This window comes from Coniosporium apollinis (genome assembly GCF_000281105.1).
Source record: "Coniosporium apollinis CBS 100218 chromosome Unknown supercont1.27, whole genome shotgun sequence".
NCBI classification, from domain to species: domain Eukaryota; kingdom Fungi; phylum Ascomycota; class Dothideomycetes; genus Coniosporium; species Coniosporium apollinis.
The window spans coordinates 274102-288365 of NW_006913289.1; the positions used below are offsets into that span (position 1 = coordinate 274102).

The 14264-nt window shown below is 55.1% G+C and overlaps 6 protein-coding genes across 6 annotated transcripts in view; 4 read left to right on the forward strand and 2 right to left on the reverse strand.

Moving 5' to 3' along the window:
• W97_05526 (uncharacterized protein) overlaps positions 1-709 on the forward strand; it is a gene marked incomplete at both ends in the record, with an annotated part of 2148 nt that extends 1439 nt beyond the window's left edge. Inside the window, one exon of the mRNA XM_007783556.1 lies at positions 5-709. Within this exon, the coding sequence (XP_007781746.1) occupies positions 5-709 (705 nt within the window). The remainder of the gene's footprint in view (positions 1-4) is intronic.
• A 1130-nt stretch (positions 710-1839) lies between these two features.
• Positions 1840-3143, forward strand: W97_05527 (glucose 1-dehydrogenase; the record flags this gene model as incomplete). Its single annotated transcript, XM_007783557.1, has 3 exons — positions 1840-1904; positions 2226-2765; positions 2903-3143. The coding sequence occupies 3 exons, from the start codon at positions 1840-1842 to the stop codon at positions 3141-3143; spliced, it is 846 nt and encodes a 281-aa protein (XP_007781747.1).
• A 477-nt stretch (positions 3144-3620) lies between these two features.
• W97_05528 (uncharacterized protein) lies at positions 3621-5674 on the reverse strand (the record flags this gene model as incomplete). Its single annotated transcript, XM_007783558.1, has 5 exons — positions 3621-4808; positions 4871-4877; positions 4943-5182; positions 5245-5423; positions 5486-5674. 5 exons carry the CDS (start codon positions 5672-5674, stop codon positions 3621-3623), a joined length of 1803 nt encoding a protein of 600 aa, XP_007781748.1.
• Positions 5675-6091: 417 nt separating this feature from the next.
• W97_05529 (uncharacterized protein) lies at positions 6092-7957 on the reverse strand (the record flags this gene model as incomplete). The annotated part of the gene is made up of 3 exons (XM_007783559.1): positions 6092-6264; positions 6331-6792; positions 6982-7957. 3 exons carry the CDS (start codon positions 7955-7957, stop codon positions 6092-6094), a joined length of 1611 nt encoding a protein of 536 aa, XP_007781749.1.
• A 1105-nt stretch (positions 7958-9062) lies between these two features.
• W97_05530 (uncharacterized protein) lies at positions 9063-9633 on the forward strand (the record flags this gene model as incomplete). The annotated part of the gene is made up of 2 exons (XM_007783560.1): positions 9063-9349; positions 9399-9633. The coding sequence occupies 2 exons, from the start codon at positions 9063-9065 to the stop codon at positions 9631-9633; spliced, it is 522 nt and encodes a 173-aa protein (XP_007781750.1).
• A 708-nt stretch (positions 9634-10341) lies between these two features.
• On the forward strand, positions 10342-13828 carry W97_05531 (elongation factor EF-3; the record flags this gene model as incomplete). Its single annotated transcript, XM_007783561.1, has 3 exons — positions 10342-12980; positions 13046-13292; positions 13349-13828. 3 exons carry the CDS (start codon positions 10342-10344, stop codon positions 13826-13828), a joined length of 3366 nt encoding a protein of 1121 aa, XP_007781751.1.
• Positions 13829-14264: the final 436 nt, after the last annotated feature.

Below are 14264 nucleotides of genomic sequence, written 5' to 3' on the forward strand. Positions count from 1 at the left end.
CCAGCTCCTCAACCTCGGCACTACCGACAACGCCTCCTTCACCACCCACGTCGCCGCCTACAACACAACCGCCTGGGCCCTAACCACGGCCTTCGAAGACACTTACGTCTCGCTCATCAAAGCGCTGCGCGCGCTCGCCTATCCAGTACACCCAGCAGCGCTGCAACCGAGCTCCCAAGCGTATCTCGATAATGCCGACGCGCCCCCCGTAATCCCGATCTTCGTCATGAGGCCGTTCATGGGCGCGATGGAACATGCGACTGTGGGCGTCGTGAGGAGGGTCAGGGAGGACGGAGATGTCGGGGCGTTCTGGCTTGACACGTCGGGGTGGTTGGAGGCGCCGTCATCAGTTCATGCCCCTCTCGACGAGGGCACCGAAGGTGTGGTGGGGGCGCGGCGCGCGCCTGACAGCAACGGTAACGGCAACGGTGATTTCTGGTGGGATGAAGGTACAGCTGCAGCTACAGATACGGGTGCAGATGTAGGAGGGAAAGGCAGGTGGCGTCTCACGCCCCGCGGCAACCAGAAGGCAGCGATGTATCTGCACGGGCATCTATGCGGGTATTTGGCGGAGGAGGGAAGCAGGTGTCCATTCCTGAGGCGTGAGGTTTATGGAGGAAAGGTGTTTGATCCGTTGGAGACGAGGTTGGAAAGGGCGGTGCAGCGGGGACGGGAGAAGTGGCTCAGGGAGAGGGTTTGGGGGGTATGATGGGATAGGGGGCAGTGAAGGTGGGGTAGTGGGTGCTGATGGGGCGGTGGAGATGGGGCGGGTGGGTTGCTGTGGGCTTGATAGAGGAGGATGGTAGCCGAAGCTGGGCATCTGTATAAACGTTTGCTAACTAGGAACCTGTTCCATGGCTTGGTCGCTGGCGTCCTACCGCTCACGTGATGTTGGTCTTGAAGGCGATGCGATAATACAGCGGCACTACGAATAGGAGCAGTGCAGTACATGTGCCGGCAAGCTCGAGTTATGTTAACGGATCCTTCGCTTAGATGAACTTCGCTAAGATGAACACATTGTTCGGGTGTCGTTTGTTCTCCCGGCTCAGTGTATACGTTTACAAGGCCAGAAGGTCATACATGGGGTTAGACAACTGTTAGTGAGGTGCCAGGTACTAAAAGCAACCTTCAGGTGAGGTTGAGGCGCAATGTGGTACGAAGGTTCGAGATTCGGGACTAACTTCAGCCCTACGGGCTTTCCCTCCGAGTGAGCCAATCAGCCCGCTGTCGAGAGCTTCAAAAAGCAAGTTGCATGTGCCAAGGCTCTACAGTTGACCTCGCCCCATCGTCGCTCGCTTCGTCGACTCATCCTTCTCTCTGCTAGATAACACGCAACATACGTGATGTGTGCAACGCAGCATCAAAAACGCGTGTGAAAGATGCCGTCCGGGTACGGAGCCGGCTCCAGTCGCTGAATGACACGGGGATGGCGATCGGAATGAGTAATGGAATCCGGGATGGCGACCGTTCCAGCGCTTCTTCGCGGCCGTCCTTATCAGCCCAACGAATGGCCGATTATCGGATTACCTTCACACCGACTCTCAACATCGTGAGAAATTCCTGTCGCTCTTTCTCTTTCTTCTCGTCAACTTCAGCTTTGCTTGTGTACTTCGCCGGCGCACACGTTCCCACTGGACAAACAGCTTTGGTAAGCATCACGTTGACGTTGGCTCATATCGACGGTCCGCAAACGTCAGTTGGTGCGAGCGCTAAAGCATCAACGACACCTCTGCTTCTCGCCGATTTCTTTGACCTTTCACTACCAACAACCTCTAACGCTTTCTCTTGCAGTTGAATCAGCAATCAATTACATAATACAACCACAGACTACCCTTCAACATGGGCAGTCACGGTCCTTCTGGTCGTCTCGCGGGCAAGAATGCCATTATCACTGGTGCTGCAGGGTACGTTCACCATAGTCACTGCGAAGTCTCGGCTGGCAGAGATACTCTTTCAAGCTGCGCGTTTCTCTTCTGATGGTCTTCAATGCTCATTCTGATCTGTTTCCCTTTCTCACCATCATATGGAGTCTCTTTGTGTCGTGTTGGAGTTTCTCAACATTTCCGTCACACGACCGATATACGTCACATGACACATTCCACACGGTTCCATATTTATACATCCCTGCCCGGCTCTCATATGCTTCTGCGCTTTGTGTTTCCTTACATGAATCTTTGTGTCACACTTCCGAATCGAGTCAACCATGTCGCCTAACACCACCCCAGCGGTATCGGCCTGGAAACCACCATCCTTTTCGCACGCGAGGGCGCCCGCGTCCTCATGTCCGACATTTCCCAACCCGCCCTCGACCGCGGCCTAGCGAAAGTCCTCGAAATTGTCCCTTGGTGCATCAAGCCCGCGACAATTCTCTGCGATGTCACCAAGGAATCCGAGGTCGCCGCCATGGCCGATCTTGTCGACACCTGGGGCGGCGTGGATGTCTTCTTCAACAACGCCGGCATCATGCACGCCAACGACGCGGATGCCACTGAGACCTCCGAGAAGGTCTGGGATCTCACTATGGCGATCAACGTCAAGGGTGTGTGGTACGGTAGCAAGCACGCCGTGCTGAGCATGCGGCGGCATGGCAAGAAGCACGGATCTATCATCAATACCGCGTCGGTCGTTGCGCTCGTCGGGTCTGCGACACCGCAGCTTGCTTACACGGCAAGCAAGGGTGCTGTGCTGGCTCTGACGCGCGAGCTGGCTATCGTGCATGCTAGGGAGGGATTCAGGTTCAATGCGCTGTGCCCTGCGCCACTCAAGTGAGTTTATCCCTCGCCCGCGTCTATACCGTCTTCCCAGCCCTCCCTTCGTCACTGCCCATCTCCTCATCTCCCCACCCCCGAAACCAACACCAATGCCCTTCCCCTCACACGATCCCAACTAACCCTTCCCCCAGCACACCCCTCCTCCAAGACTGGCTCGGCGGCGACGAAGCCAAGCGCCACAGACGCGAGGTCCACTTCCCCACCGGCCGCTTCGGTGAGGCCATCGAGCAGGCCCAGGCCGTGCTGTTCTTGGCCTCCGACGAGAGCAGCTTCGTCAACGGCACCGACTTTGTTGTTGACGGCGGCATGACCAGGTGCTACATCACGCCTGAGGGCCCGCCAACGGAGCCGCCGAAGAACTACACGCGCTAGGCTGCACGCTAGGCTGCACGCTAGGCTGTGCCACTCAGATATCACTGATCTACCACGACAACCCGAACGACGCACCCATCATCTGGAAGTGCGGAAGACGTGATTGATGACGCAAATTGCCGGATAAGCCTTCAGTGTCTTTCTGGGTTCAGACTCATCACAATACAATTTGCTATCAGGAATGCCCTGCCTTGCTTTAGTCACATGCGTTAATTCTAGACTGGTCCTTGTCTGGCGTTCTGGGAAACGGCTTGCTTCGCTCTGATGATTACATGCTTTTCTGCGGTCCATGTTGACAAGTTCAATGGCGTTTCGGGAATGCTTCTTTTGCTCTATAGAGGTCTCTTTCCTTAGTCTTGGTCTTATTCGTGCTACGTGCAGCGCTGTGATACCTAGTAGATTAGACATCATCTTACTTCTTATGCCCACACGCGACACACAGCCCATACGCGACGCACAACAATCACCACCCACCCCCTAGACCCCAAACCCCATCAACTTCTTGATCCCCGCGACCCTCCTTCCAATCGTCTCCCCATACCCTACCTCCACAATCCCCCTACACATCCTCCACGCCTCCCTTCCATTCCTAATGGGGTAATCCAACGGCCCCGGGATCCCCGTCTCGATCCAGCCGGGAAACCGGTCCCGACACACAGCCTTGGTATTACAAAGGCTCCTGAGCCCCTCCTCCCCGCCAAACCTGCCGTACCCACTCCCCTTGACCCCGCCAAAGGGCAACGACACCATATAGTACACCCCGAAATCATTCACGCTGACCATGCCCGCCCTGACGCCCTTAACCACCTTCTCCAAATCCACGCGGCTGGAGCCAAAGACCGAGGACCCCAGCGCGTAGGGCGTGGCATTCGCGATCTCGATGGCCGCGTCCACGCTCTCGGCGCGCATGAGCACGAAGATGGGCGCGAAGAGCTCCGTCTGCGCGATCCGCATGCCGGGCGTCACGTCTACGAGCAGCGTCGGCGCGAAGTAGTGGCCCTGCGGCCAGCGGCGGTGCGTGTGCCGACTACCGCCTGCTAACAGCCGGGCGCCCTGCGCGACGGCTTGGTCGATCAGGCTTTCGAGGGCTGGGAAGTTGGCGGCGGAGATGCAGGCGCCGACGTCGACCACCTGGTCGGAGGATTCGGATTCGGCTTCGGAGTCGAGGACGGAGCCCAGACGGAGGGACTGGATCAAGGGCGTGAGGTGTGCGATGAGCCGGTCGTAGACATGGGGGAGGGCGATGACGCGCTCGATGCCGATGCAGTTCTGGCCCGCGGACTGGAAGGTGCCGCGCAGGAGTATGCTGGCGACTTTCTGGACGTCCCGCACGTCGTCCAGGATGATGGCTGCGTCTTTGCCGCCGAGCTCGACTGTGCAGGGCGTCAGGCTTCGAGCCGCGGACGCGACGACTTTGTGCGCGACGGGCCGGCTGCCGATGAAGGTGAGGTGGGAGAGGCCCGGGTGCGAGGTTAGGTGCGAGGCGACGTCGGGCCAGCAGATGAGGGTGCGCACAAGGTGCGGGCTGTGGCCGCAGGCAGTGAGGGCGGCATGCAGGATAGAAGTGAAGTAGAGGGAGGACCAGGCGGTGGATTCGGAGGGTTTGAGGATTATGGCGTTGCCGGTGAAGAGGGCGGAGATGGCTGGGGAGAGGAGGTTGTGGAACTGGAGTGGGTGAAGGGTTAGGGGCTGTGGGTGTGGGGATGGGATAGGGTGAGGGGGCTTACGGGGTAGCTGAAGATCTTTTGTTAGCTGTGGGCGTAGAGTTTGGGGGAGGGAGGCGTGATATGCTTACTCACTTCCAGCTCACGCATGCGGCGACGACGCCTAATGGCTCCCACCGCACTTCGTTCTTCTTGTACATCATCAGGAGATTTGTAGGCCTTCTCTCCGGCCTGAGCGCTTTCTCTCCATGGTCGATCGTCCACTTGAGCTTCTCAGCCGTGACCAGTATCTCGCCGAAGCTGGAGTCAACCCTCGTCTTCCCAGAGTCTAGACATGCCGCTGTCGATATCGTCTCTTGGTTGTCTAGTATGAACCTGTTCCGCGCGGTGGTTACCCAGGTGCTCGATGACTCTCAGGTGCTGGTGATGGCACCAACTTGAGTAGAGTCCGCAGCACCCTTCTCCTTTGACTGAACGTAGTTTTCGCCCACGCCTTCTGAGCTTCTGTCGCCTGGGCTATCGCGCGATCGACGCCGTCTTGCGTGGCAGGATTGACGACCCCGAGGGATTTTCCCGTTGCGGGTGCATAGCATTGGATAAGGGAGGAGCCCGAGACCTGGAAATTGGCCAAATGATGAGCTTAGAGCAAGCCTTGAGTTTCAAAGGGGGAAGGCTTACCTTCAACGAAGGGTTCTCCAGAACTTCACCCTTCCAGTCGGGTAGACACTGCTCTGGCACGGGGACGGTGAACGGAACGGCTTCTTCTGTGTTGTGAGGCGCCCAGGCAGTGTAGAGGATCAAGACGACGGCGATTGCTGTGACTGTGATGGCAATTGGCGTGCCCTGTAGGGCCTTGAAGGCGTCCATAGTGGGCTTGCTGCAGTAGTTGTTCACATGTCAATGTGTATGGCCAGGTGGTGTTCGATAAATTCAGAAATTCCGCGATTCCGCGATTCTTGGCGTGTTCCTAAATTTTTGAACGTCCTGAATTGGCCTACTACTCTTCGCCGGACAAGGCATGGGAAGCCAAAACCATGTCCACTAGGGCTTGTATAAGTCTCGAGCAGCTACTGGCGAGAAGAATGGGAGAGGACAGTCCCATACTCAACGCGCGGTCACATGATCACATCTTTATATAGTGCGAGTCGATCGAGCGATAAGTCCGTCACGGTCAAGCTATAGCAACGTAGAAAAAGAGACACATTACAGCAGGGTATTCGATATCGTATTGTAGCAGTAGAAGGGAAGGCTGAGTTCATCAGGAATTTGGTATCGTACACCTCCCTAGGCCTCCTTAGCCATCCTTAACCTCACCTTCACCCCATCTAGGGGGTACATCGTCAACGAGATCTTCTTCCTCGGTTTCTTCTGCCAGTGCTCACCCACGCCCTCAATCCTATCGAACCTCTGCAGCATCCTCCCGATTAGGTATCCCGCTTCCGTAAGCGCGTACTGTTCTAGAAAACACCGCCCTTGTTAGCACATGGAGCACATCGCTAGAGGAGAAAAGATATTAGACTCACGACCAAGACAAATCCTCGGCCCCCCACTAAACGGCAAGAAACTCCAATCGATCCTCCTCCCCTCCCACCTCTCCGGCTTGAACTCCTCGACATCCTCGCCCCACAAATCCCTCCTTCGATGCAGGATATACGGGGTAAAGTTGACCTGCTGGCCCTTGCGCATTGCCACCGGTTTCGTCCCGTCCGCTCCGCCGCCAACAGGCAGCACCGTATCGCGTGCCGCGACGCGGCTGTTGAGCGGTACGCTGGTGTGCAGGCGCAGGGTCTCGTGGAGGACGTGCTGCAGGTATTTGCTAGATTTGAGGGAGGCAAAGGTGATGGGTTTGTCGGGGGAGGGAGCAGGGCCGAAGTCGGCTAGGATACTTTCGCGGAGCTTATTGAAGATGTGCGGGTTCTTGGTTAGCACGATGAAGACCCAACTCAACAACGTCGCTGTTGTGTCACGGCCTGCGAGAAGGATGCCTGGGATAAAGTCAGAATTGCAAGGAAACAAGCAAGTCCATAGGGTCTCGGAAGTTGAGCCATATGAGGCTGATGTGATGGTCCGTATTCTGGTACTCGGGAATGTGTGTGAATTGAGACATGTGATCATGCTGATCGAGTTTGATAACAGAACATCGAACCTATAAGGGAATTCTAGCGTATACTCACCCAGCATCTGATCCCTCAGCTCCTCCGAATCCCTTGTCTCGTTCACCAAAGCCTCCACAAGCGCGTACTTCTTCTTCTCCCCCTTTTCGGGTATCTTCTCCTTCTCCGCACCATGCTCTTTCTTCTCGAGTGCAAGCCGCACGTAGTAGTCCGTGAACTGCCTGATCAACTTTACACTCTTCCTCAACTTGGTACCGTCAACGAGCCAGTAGAAGCCCAAAGCCCTAGCCCGCAACGCCATCCAACTCTGCGCGGTATCGAACGCTTCAGCGAATCCCACATCGCCACCTGCTTTCTCCGCCGCCATCGCGCGGTGGCCCGACGCAGCCACATCTTCAACAGCAGCTAGCTGACTCTCGACGCTCTCACCAAACAGGAACTCCGTCGCCGTGTCCAGCGTGAACCGGAAAAAGAACGGCATGAGATCAGTCTCCGCCGTCCAGCCGTCCTCGTCCACAGGCACCACGTGAAACAGCGCCTGCACAGCCTTCTCCGTAGCTTCAAGATCATTAATCTGCTCCCTTGCGAACTGCGGTCGGAACATCGCGCGTGAATGCTCCCAAAACGGCCCATCGGACGTGAAGATATTCTTCCCAAGCAGAATGCCAAACTGTTTATGGCGCCTGGAACCAATCTCAAAGTCCTTGAACTTGGTCGCCAGGATAGCCTGGAGGTTAGCCGGCTCTATCGTGCTGAGTGTCGTGGCGCCTAAGGCCGTGGAGGTGAAGGTGTTGCGGCCCATGGCGCGGTAGCGCGCCATGATGAGGTCGTCGAGGAGGTCCAGGCCGCGCCGCTCGCATGTTAGGGCTCGCCAGACGAACTCGATGCCGAGGGGCCATTTGGCTGGTGCGTGGGCGGGGGGCTCGCAGCCATTGGCGAGGGCGAAGGCGCGGAAGCGGCGCTCGGAGAGGTATGAGGTTATGGAGGAGTAGAGGATGTAGAGGACAGCGACGCAGAAGAGAATGAAGACAGCCATTTCTGAGAATTGTGGGAGTGAGTGTTACTGAACGTGACTTTGATTGGGAATGTGTTGGATGGTTGCAGAGTGTCACGACTCCAGTTGGGTAAACTACCAGCTTACAGCATTGCGCTCTTATGTCGTCGATGCAGCAGATTTAGAAGGAGGTTGGAGCTTCAGTCAGCATTTGCGTCAGCATGATAATAGGGCGAAACAGCTTCCGAATACGGACTCCGTTGCGTGGTGTAGGCTTGCCAAGCACCCGAGTCATGCAGCTCTCCAAAGGTGGTTGGAGCCGAGACCTCAGGTGGACACGAGGTCTATCACGCACTGACATGCCTGCTGTTTTTAACCTTATGCACTCCACGGTTGCTTGTAGAGGATAGGATGGAGCACGGTAAAGAGGATGTGAAGGTCTGAGGCCATTCGCAAGGCAAGCCGGACTTGGATTGACATGAGACGTCCCACGGCACGTGCATCGATCCAATCGGTTTGAGCAGTTGAGTCTGAAGATATCCCGGCGTTCTTACGACCTCTAAGAGCGCTCGATACATCACCAGTGGAGGGCGGAACAACACCTGTCTAGCTCGAATATCACAAGACCGTTTGGACTGAGCTGAATCTCTAAGCTGCAGCAAGTGGGAGGTTACGAGGCCCCGACACATGATCTCAGGCTTCTATTAGCTGCAGATCGTGGAAAGAGAATTCATCAAAGCCGCTGGAGCTACAGGCCCATCGTGTCTAGAAGAAGCGCTTTATAAGCATTAACACTAGCTCCTCAACAACATCCTTCCATTTTCCCTGGCAGGGCTTTCACCGTAGGATCATTGATATAACCAAAGCAGGTTCTGCCGTCGAGATCTACGGGGTAAGATGTTGGTCCGGAAGGGACTCATTCACTTGCCTTGAGTACGCAACAGCATCAATGTGAAGTCGCCAAGTAGCCAAAGTAGGTGAATGTGGGAAATCCGCAGGTCATTATTAACTAACACCAAGATATCGCGTGGTGTCTTGTGACTTCACCCATTCTCCCCGTGCAGTGACTTCCACTTTCGCCTACCTTAAATTTGCTGCAACCTCCAGTCGTGGACACGATAAGAAAATTCCCGCACCTCGTACAATCATGTCTAAGCACACTGGCGACTCCGAATCTCAAATGTCCGAAGCCACCCGCGCTCCCGAGGTCACTCGCATGCCTGAAGACGGTTCTGCTACGTCCGACACAGATAAAGAGCCCCACATGACAACTTCCCAGTACCTAAAGTACTACGAAGAAATGAGAAGCAAGTATGGGAAAGGAGACGATGACTGTTTCAAGATGGCCCGCCGGCTGCTACGAAGAGCGGATCTCCCAGCCTGGTTCAAGGCTGGGTGTCACAAACTGCTCGCGCGTGGAGACTACAAGCCTGTGTAAGAAGGTATATTCCTAACGTTAAGAAATTTCTGACCAACATCGTAGACACCATGCTGAGGAGTATCTCCGATTGGCCATCGAGAAGGCCGACAGTACCGATAAAACCAATTCGATTTACGCCGTAAAGGACAAAGTCCGCGTCGAATCTGCACGAAACATGCTGCAAGAAACTCGTGAACGGGTAGCAAGAAAAGAGCAAGCGTTGAAGGAGGAACAGGAAGGCGGAAGCGCAAGCAAACAACCAGAGGCGGATGAAGAAGAGAGACAGACCATCTCCTAGAAACACAGACGGGATGTTTCACGTTCTTTCTGGAGATACCAGTTATCTGAAGTATGGCTATGTGGAATCCACCTATGTAGGCATGGAAGGGAAGGAGGAAGATGGCCGGGCTTCATGGCCGGGCTTCATGGCTGACTGTGCCGTGAGATATCACACGGAGGGCAGTAATTACTCTCAGTGTTCGTCCTGCTACGAGCTCGAGAAAGCCAGGTATTATGACTTCAATAGCACAATCGAACTACTAATTGCTGCTTACTTTTAGAGGTAATATGTCGTGCTGTGATCTCAGAATGCAACAGAAGTGGTGCCTCCGTGTGGCTAATGCTGAATCAGCCTTACGGCTTTGACCGAGATTTCAACGCTTGCGCCCCAGCGGCGGCACGTTTTGCTCGGTTGGGCTGAAAAGTCCTCCGGGGCCGAACGTCAGATGTAGAGAATTATCTCTGACTTGCATTCGCCTTCTTTTTCCCTCCCACAACCCTTTTATTCGGGACCTCTCCACTCTTCCTCTTACACAGCGACTCTTTGCTGTGTTCTCTGGCTTCCTCAGTGACTGAGTCTTTCCTTCGGCGCATCTCCCAGAGCGCCACTGCTCTCGCACGCTCTTTCGTGCCTCGGACACCTTTGCCCTGGGCTGAAAAAGGTCTTCCTACGAATTTACGACACACGATACCCCTAGAATCCTACAACTAGAAGATACCCTCGAGCATGCCCCATCACGAATCGCCTCCCATGGCCCCCGCAGTCATCGTCAGCAAGTCTACCGACCCCTCCTCCGCTCTACCGCCGTCGCAAGATGACGTTTCCTCGATTCTCGACACAGTCTTCACGGCGAAACTTTCGCAAGCCTCACTCGATGCCGCGTACGCTCTCACAAATCTCCTAATACAGTCCGTCGGCTTTCGAGGGCTGCAGGCATACGGCGTTCTCGACCAAGTCAAGAAAGCAGCAGGCGACAAGAAAAATGGCGGGAAGCGAGAGGGCGCCATGTTCGCCGTCGGCGCGCTGTTTGAGCGCTTTCCGGCACAGCAGCCGCTGAGCGAGGTGGTGTTCTTGCTACAAGATACGGCCCTTGTGCCGCTTACGCTTGATGCGCTTGCCGACAAGGGCTCCGCTGTGCGAGAGGGTGCGCAGTATGCGCTGGACGCGCTGTTCAACAATCTCAGGCCGGAGTCTCTCGTCGTTGCTCTGTTACCGATTCTGATTTCATACCTGGGCAAGAGGTCGGGCAAATGGCAGGGTACGGTCGGTGCATTAGCGCTGCTGGAGAAGATGGCCGAAAAGGCGAAGATTGGAATGGGAAGCCGAGAAGAAGAGCAGATCAAGGACGTGTTGCGCGAGGCTATGGGCAAGAAACTAGAACGCCTGATCCCGGTCGTCGAGGCTGGTATGCACGATCTGAAATCCGAGGTTTCCAAGCAGGCCGTCAAGACCATGACCGCTTTGACGACGCTACTACAGAATGACGATGTGGCGCCGCGGATACCGTTGCTCGTCAAATCGATGGAGAATCCGTCGACCGAGGCTCTTCAGAAGGCCATCCATGCTCTTTCGCAGACGACGTTCGTCGCTATTGTCACATCACCCGTCCTCGCACTGCTGACGCCTCTTCTCGAACGCTCGTTGAACACACCCACCACTTCCCAAGAGGTTCTGCGACAAACGGTGGTGGTCGTAGAGAACCTGACCAAGCTGGTCCACGACCCGATCGAAGCACGGGCTTTCTTGCCCAGGCTGAAACCCGGTGTCAAGACAGTCAAGGACCGAGCATCCCTCCCAGAAGTCCGTGAGATTGCACAGAGGGCTCTGGATGTTATCAACAAGGCGATTGGTGAACAGGATGGCGCCACCAATGGAGAGCTCTCCCCCGTACAACCAAGCGATGTTCTGGCTAGACTCGAGAAAGAAGTCAACGCCCATGGCGGCCTAGTGAATTACCCAGGCGATCCGGATGTATGGGACTTGACGAAGAATTATGTTTCTCAGATGGTCGCCGAAGACGTCAATCAGCGGCAGCTGAGCAGGGTCCCACTCTGCATTGCGCCTTATTTGCAGCCATTGATGCACCCCAGCCAGGCGGAAACGGTTGCGAAGGCTATCAAGGACTTCTACGTTGAAGAAGACAACCGCAAGTTTGGCGCGCCTATCAAGGAGGACGACGGCGAAATTGAGATTGTCAATGCAAACTTCTCCCTTGGCTACGGCGGCATGCTCCTGCTCTCCCACACCAATCTTCGACTGCTCAAAGGCCACCGTTATGGTCTGTGTGGTCGCAACGGTGCAGGCAAGTCAACGCTCATGCGAAGCATAGCAAACGGAAAGCTTGAAGGCTTCCCGCCACCCGAAGAAGTCAAGACTTGCTTTGTGGAACACAACCAGGGCGAAGATGCCGATCTCAGCATTCTCGAGTTCGTCTCCAAAGACCCTGAGCTGAAGTCCGAAGGCACCGAGCGGATCTCTGCGGTTCTGGAAGAGGTCGGCTTCACTTCCGGGCCAGAAGGCCGTCAGTCGCAGAAGGTTGGCTCGCTATCCGGTGGATGGAAGATGAAGCTCGCTCTTGCCCGAGCGATGTTGATGCGCGCGGATGTCTTGCTTCTCGACGAACCAACCAATCATTTGGATGTTGCGAACGTCAAGTGGCTACAGGATTACCTCAAGAAACACACCGAAATCACCTCGCTCATTGTATCTCACGACTCCAGCTTCCTTGACGAAGTATGCACAGACATCTACCACTACGAGGGCAAGAAACTGGTTTGCTACAAGGGGAACCTTGCCGACTTCGTAAAGGTCAAGCCGGAAGCGAAGTCCTATTATACCCTCTCCGCATCGAATGCTCAGTTCAAATTCCCTCCTCCCGGAATTCTTACTGGTGTCAAGTCCATGACCCGCTCCATTCTCCGCATGTCCAACTGTACCTATACCTATCCTGGCGCTTCGAAGCCTTCCCTCTATGACGTCTCCTGCCAGTTATCTCTCTCATCCCGGGTTGCCATCATTGGCGCTAACGGTGCCGGAAAATCCACCCTCATCAAGCTCTTAACGGGCGAAACAATTCCTCAAGAAGGGAGGGTCGAGAAGCATCCTAACCTCCGTATTGGCTATATCAAACAACATGCCCTCGAACACGTGGAGATGCACATGGAGAAGACGCCGAATCAGTATCTCCAATGGCGGTACGCGAACGGTGATGACCGAGAAGTGCTGATGAAGCAATCGCGTATCCTCACGGAGGATGAGAAAGCACAGATGGAAAAGCCTATCGATATTGGTGACGGCAAAGGCCCAAAAAGAATTGAGGCGCTCATCGGAAGACAGAAATACAAGAAGTCTTTCCAATACGAAGTGTAAGCCCATGCGTCCTCCTTTGTCAATTTCTTAACCTGAACTCAACCACTAACATTCGCTATAGAAAATGGGTCGGCATGCTTCCCAAGCATAACAATATGATCTCTCGTGAGACCCTTCTCGAACTCGGCTTCAGCAAGCTCATCCAAGAATTCGATGACCACGAAGCCTCGCGTGAGGGCCTTGGCTTTCGCGTGCTAGAGCCGAAAGTCATATCGAAGCACTTCGAAGAGGTCGGCCTGGATCCAGAGATTGCGAATCACAACGAGATCTCGGGTCTTTCCGGTGGTCAGAAAGTCAAAGTTGTTTTGGTAAGCAATCCCCCTATCAGATATATGTCCAGAGCGTCCATCTAACCTCTGAGAAGGCGGCCGCGATGTGGAATACGCCGCACTTACTTGTGCTCGACGAGCCCACCAACTTCCTGGACAGAGACAGTCTCGGCGGCCTCGCCGTCGCAATCCGCGAATTCAAAGGCGGCGTCGTCATGATCTCCCACAACGAAGAATTCGTCGGCGCGCTCTGCCCCGAACAATGGCACGTCGCCGACGGGCGGCTCACTCAAAAAGGTTTCCTTGCCGTCAACATGGACCGCTTCGAAGACAGCCGCCCGGGTAGCTCCGTGGGCTCCAGCGCAGTCAGCTCAGCCACAGCATCCGCTGCACCTAGCGCGAATGTCTCCGAGGCGGAAGATGGTGGAGATATGAAGTTCCGCGCGAAGAAGAAGAAGAAGATGACCAAGAAGCAACTTAAGGAGAGAGAGGTGAGGAGGAGGCTCAGGCATATCGAGTGGCTTAATAGCCCGAAGGGGACGCCGCATCCGCCGGATACGGATGATGAGGAGTAACGGTGTTGGAGGGCTGGAGCGTAGATAGGCTGGTGGGCGGGAATGTTGCATTGGGTTGGCGCACGCTGTAGATGTGGATTTGTGGGTTGGGGAAGGGGTTATCATACTGGGTGTCACGTGCGGCATATATGGCGTTGATAGCGTTGTAGACGTAATATTTCATGATATGCATTGAGTTTTCGCAATGTTCAAGGATGTTACAGCTTGCGGTGAAATGAAGTTAATTGACTGGTGAAAGTGTCCCCGATACAGAGATTCTAGTGGCTAGCGTGGAGGAGTTGATTGGCGGCCCTCCAACAGCGTGTGCGTACACGCGACGTCAATGGGCTTGAACTGTTATGAGCACACAGACCGGGACATGCAAATGAAATTGAAAGTGCTTCGGCAACGTTTCGATACAGCCATCGTTTGATAATTTGCGTGCTGGAGCCGGTTT